At 38.6% G+C, this 6,000-nt stretch overlaps 1 protein-coding gene across 6 annotated transcripts in view; it reads left to right on the top strand.

Moving 5' to 3' along the window:
• The window catches only part of HDAC4 (histone deacetylase 4), a 3,124,471-nt gene that overhangs the window by 2,458,486 nt on the left and 659,985 nt on the right, over positions 1–6,000 (top strand). For all 6 annotated transcript variants that reach the window (XM_044075061.1, XM_044075057.1, XM_044075060.1 and 3 more), the window contains one exon: positions 3,894–4,001. In XM_044075061.1, coding sequence (XP_043930996.1) covers positions 3,894–4,001 — 108 coding nt within the window. The remainder of the gene's footprint in view (positions 1–3,893; positions 4,002–6,000) is intronic.

Raw genomic sequence — 6,000 nt, 5'->3', positions numbered from 1 at the left:
ATTACCCCATGACATAATAGCTAAGCTTATAAAAATACACCCCCCACATTTTTATAAAAAATATTTATTTTTTTTATAAAAATTTTTAACACATCAAATTTATTAAACCAACAAAAACAAAACACATATATATATATATATATATACACACACACATATATATATATATATATATATATATATATATATATATATATATATATATATATACATATATATATACATATATATATATATACATATATATATATATATATATATATATATATATACATATATATATATATATATATATATATATATATATATATATATATATATACATATATATATACATATATATATATATATATATATATATATATATATATACATATATATATATATATATATATATATATACATATATACCCTAAATTCATATTACCTACCTTCTCGCTGCCCCAGTGCACAGACTTTCTCTCCATCCAGCATTCATGGATGTTTTTTCCCTTTAAATCTTCCAAGTTTACATATGTATATGTATATATATATATATGTATATATATATATATATATATATACACACATACATATATATATATATATATATATATATATATATATATATACATACATATATATATATATATATATATATATATATATATATACATACATATACATACATATACATACATACATATATATATATATATATATATATATATATATATATATATATATATATATATATATATATATGTATATATATATATATATATATATATATATATATATATATATATATACATATATATATATATATATATATATATATATATATATATATATATATATATATATGTGTGTGTGTGTGTGTATATGTATATATAAATATATATGGATTCACTACTGAATCCCGAAATTACACAATCCGGAAGCCCAAAATACAGAGACTACAAGCCCAAAACCCACATTACCAAAATGTTAAATGCGCGAAATTCAAAATCGCTAAAGTACTACATACATACAGCACACACAAACATACTCACAGCCTCCCCCCATAACCAAACAAACCACTCTACACTAAAGATAAGCTGCACCCCCCATGTGGGGCCTGTGCCCCCCACACCCCCCTACTTTAGTATTCTAACTCCAAGATTGCGCAAACATACACACAAGGCAAACTCACACCCACACATTACAGCCCCTCACAGACACACACTCACACACACACTACAGCCCCTCACAGACACACACACACACCACAGTCACGACACGCACTTACACACACATACTTACCTGAACCACAACACCTGAAGCACTAACTCAAAATCCCTTAACATCAGGATTTTGAATTTTGCGCTTCTGTTCTTTCGGTAATGTGGGGTTTCGGCTACATGAGTTTTGGATTCTTGACACTTGTCAGTGGAGATTGCCGTACATTTTAGAATGGGAACTTTACCATTCTCTTCACTGTAGTGCGATTTCCAAGTTGGTATATTTAAGTAGCAGGGGGTCTGGGGGAGTGCATGGGGGCTTTCCCCCTGCAAAACGTGAGTTTAAATTGTTTGATTTTTTTTCATGTTTTGAGATTCCAAAACTTTGATCTAGATATATATATATATATATATATAATAAATGTGTGTGTGTGTGTGTGTGTGTGTGTGTGTGTGTGTGTGTGTGTGTGTGTGTGTGTGTGTGCATATATGTACATACGTATATATTCTTGTGTTTTTAATTGTTTATGACGTTCTTACTGAATACATGAGGATCAAAGTGGGAAGCACAGAGGCTGAGTACATCCCTTATGTGAAAATCATGACATGAAATGCATATGCCCCTGAGCACTGAAGTTTGAGACAACCGCAAAGCATTCTATAGTTATGTCAAGAATGTCGATGGCAACACCCAGATCTGCTCTGAGTTACAGCACAACGGCATGAAAATTACAGAACCAACTGATATTGCCAACATCCTGGCAGATAGCTTCAATGCTAACTTTACCCCCCCACCCCCTAAAGGGCCCATATCTATACAGGAAGAATACAGAGTCCCTGTAATCATAACTACGCAGGTAAAAGCTGCACTCTCTGAAGCCAAAAACACAGCATCCATGGGACCGGACAACATCCCAGGCTGCGTTTTACACACATTTTATAACGAATTGGCTCCCCACTTAAGCACCATGTTCAATAATAGCCTTGCATCAGGCTTTGTGCCCACTGAATGGCGCACAGCAACAGTTATCCCACTCCACAAAGGGTGAGCCACCACTGATCCCGGGAACTATCGACCTATTAGCCTGATGAGCCTGGTCTGGAAGGCTATGGAACGTGTCATCATGGAACTCATAAACAAAGACATTGGTAGCTTCCAAACTCTGTATCTCACCCAGTTTGGGTTTGTGCAAGGCAGATCATGCCTCCTGAACCTGATCGACTTCTTTGAGGCAGTCACCAAAGCCGTAGATGAGGGTAAGGTGGTTCACACAGCCTATCTTGACCTCGTCAAGGCTTTCGACACCATCCCCCATTGTGGAATTATAGCTAAACTCACTAAACTAGGTATAAATCCCTCCATCACAAGTTGGGTTGCCAACTGGCTCACTGACAGAACCCACACTGTAAAAGTTGCAGACTCCAAATCTGACCTCAAAGCAGTGACAAGTGGAGTACCACAGGGTTCCGTCCTGGGACCTCTCCTGTTTGTTATCTACTTCTCTGAAGTACAGGCTAACACAGAAGGCCTCTGGCTAATGAAGTTCGCAGATGACTGCAAACTAGGAGCCATAGTCAAGTCCCCAAATGATTTGGACATCCTACAGAAGGGCCTCGCTGAGACAGATGCCTGGTGTCAGAGCCATGGCCTCAAGCTCATTGCCAAAAAGTGCAGTGTCATCGCCTTTGGGAAAAACTCTGTACCCATGAACTACCACATAGACAGCCATCTACTTAACACTGAATGTGTGATAAGAGACCTTGGGACCCAGGTGGACAGTAGTCTCTCCTTTGATAGTCATATCGCCACAGTAGTCAGGAAGTCCTACATGGCACACCTCATCATAAAAGGGTTCTCATCCAGGAAAAAAGAGGTTGTTGTTCCCTTCTCCTCGACACTCATTAGACCCATTATAGAGTACAACGCCCCTTTTGGAATGTACCTCACAAGACATCTGCAGCAGCTGGAAAGGCCACAGAAGTACCCCACAAAGGGATTACTGGCCTCAAACAAATGCCCTACACTGACCACCTCAAAAAGCTCCAACTTTTCTCCATAGCATATCGCCTACTCCGAGGTGATCTCTGCCTAACATATAAAGCTATGTCAAACCCAGAGCTGTTGGACATGCTACACCTAAAGAAATCCCAATCCGTCCAAGTTACACGCGCTAGGGGCCTAAACCTTGTCACCACAATAAACAGGACATGCTGGAGGGATAGATTCCTGTCCCAGAGACTTCCCATACTCTGGAACAGGCTACCCATCTATGTCAAGCAAAGTTCTTCATTAGCACTCTTCAAGAAAAATCTTAATGAGTGGATGGGAAATAGGAAATACACCCCGGGGATCACTTCTGTCTCTCTACTCGACAGTGGCACAGGAAAATAACTATCTTGGGTGGCGTAAGCCAGGAAACCTTGTTGGCTAGGCTTACGTAGGGTCTTGGGCCGATAGCCTAGTACCTACCTATGAACCTATGAAATCTCAAAGTTACTCTGAGGCTGGGGAGTCAGAAAAAAAATTCCAGTAGTTACCTGTAGAGGACTGCCTTTTCATAAGTAACTGATTTTATTGAGTATGCATGTGCTACGTTTGTGATGCTGGGAAAGTTAGTAATTGTATTTTTCATCACATGTTGGTGCTATTTTTGCCTTTTTAATCACTAATGATCTCCTCCTTTTGTTTAGGTGGATAGTGACACAATTTGGAATGAAGCACATTCATCCAGTGCTGCACGCTTAGCTGTGGGCTGCGTCATTGAGCTGGTCTTTAAAGTTGCTTCTGGGGAACTGAAGGTATAAAGACTAAAGTTCTTTGCATGTGTGTGTGTGTGTGTGTGTGTGTGTGTGTGTGTATGCATGTTTGAAACATTACTACTTCCATTTAGTTGTCGAAGTTTTGTGCATTTCCTCATCTGTTTTCTTTTGTCTTGTTTGTCCATCTTTACCTACAAGAAGTGTTTCTAGAGCAGTTTTTTTTGTCACCTTTGAAAGGAGTTGGAGAAAGACTCATTGTCTTCAGGCTGTGCTAAAAGATGAATCCTATAGCTGTGGTGTCTTTTCTTGGTGGCATTCCCTTATCCAGCAGTTTTGAGTTTCAATACGCATGACAGATGTGCTGCTGTGCAGCCTTTTTATCCACAGGGCATCATTACAAAGACTTCCCAGGGTAATCTGCTGGCACTGCTCATGAGTAAATTCACTGGCATTATTGCAGCTGAATCTTTCGACATTCTTTCTTCATGTGCTGCCTTTTAGACAGATAGTACTATATGCCTAGGGTTAACTGCCTAAATTGTCAAGAGTTCTTTGCTTGTGTTAACTTACTTTGAATTAACCTTTGTGAATTGCAGTATTTCTCCAGTTACATGTCTTGTTCTAGGTAGTCTCCTGATGCCAAATGCTTACAAAAATTATGTAGCAAGTAAAGTATGAAAATGTGAATGCTACTACCCCATCAAACTTTTTTTCATGACAGCAACAGTTTAATCATATTAATCATGATGTGACAATCCTGTCCCCTCTAGAAAATAAGAAAAAGGGGGTTGATGATGATGGTGATTAACCAGTCCTGTTTAGGTGGACAGCACCTTACTGCCAGCTGTAATTTTTCTGTCTGTGCTAGGCAGGCAAGTCTTTTACAACTAGAAGTCAGATGACACTGTTGTGGATGCTTGTAGACTTCTGTGAGTCAGTCTATAATTCAGTCCTTTTATTGTCCATGTGCCTTAAGACAGATGTAGTAGTAGTGTCTTATGTTTGTCCTACATGCATTAAGACTGCTAAATCCTCAGATTGCTGGGCTACAGTGAAAGTAACAAAATGCAACAGAAGGGTTAGAATACATGAATTTCGAGCAAGTTCTACAGGTCAGCTTTTCCAGTATTAATTAGGGAGTAGACACTGAGTTTGGAGTGTGTCCCAGCAGTAATGCAAGCTAATGTTGTGTTGCCAGACAATATTGTACCTTAATTATAGTTAGTCTGTTATGGTGTGGCTGACGTTATTATTCAGAAACTTAATAGAACAAACAAGGATCTCTTCAAACTATGATAAGTAACTCATGTCACTATGAATCACTACTCAAAAAGTGTAACCATTTAAAACGAAGTATAGAAACAAAAGCTTTGTCTGGCAGTTGGCACAGACGTTTCTCCATTCAGCTTGCTTGACATGGGCATCCTGAGACAGTGTAGCAATTGCCTTATGTTTACAGACAACCCTCTACTCCTAGTCCGCACAAACTCAACATGTGACAGATGCAACTATTTTAAGAACATTGAGTCCATGCTCTCTCATACACCAGTCAGTACATATAACAATGAGCTGGTCATCAGCATGCACACCTCATCTCTTACTACAACCAAACACACATCACACATACCTACATATGCAGAGGTCCTCAGCAGAAACATACCTAAACACCAGAGACATCCCAAACACAAACACAAGCATGCTACACACAACACTTTTTATGCAGAACATAATACACATAATAGCTCATGCAACAGTGTCTCACCTATCAAGCCCTTAAGGCAAAACACAAAACCAAAAATATTAGCCGTAGGTGATTCCATCGTGAGACACACAGATGTCCCTCTCACCAGGCTGGATAAGGGGAAGGTCATGGTCAGCTGTCTGTCAGGTGCCAGGATCCACTATATCACACATGCACTCAAGTCTCTCAACAACAGGTACTGTTATGACTCCATCATAGTCCATGTTGGTGTGAACGACTTGAGACATACCTCTCTGGACTGTATGAACAGAGACATGACTGAGCTCTTGGATTGTG

This window comes from Protopterus annectens, chromosome 6.part0, assembly GCF_019279795.1.
Source record: "Protopterus annectens isolate FY-2018-M chromosome 6.part0, PAN1.0, whole genome shotgun sequence".
NCBI lineage: Eukaryota > Metazoa > Chordata > Ceratodontiformes > Protopteridae > Protopterus > Protopterus annectens.
Note: the sequence above shows the minus strand (reverse complement) of the source record. Positions and strands in the feature narration are given on the sequence as shown.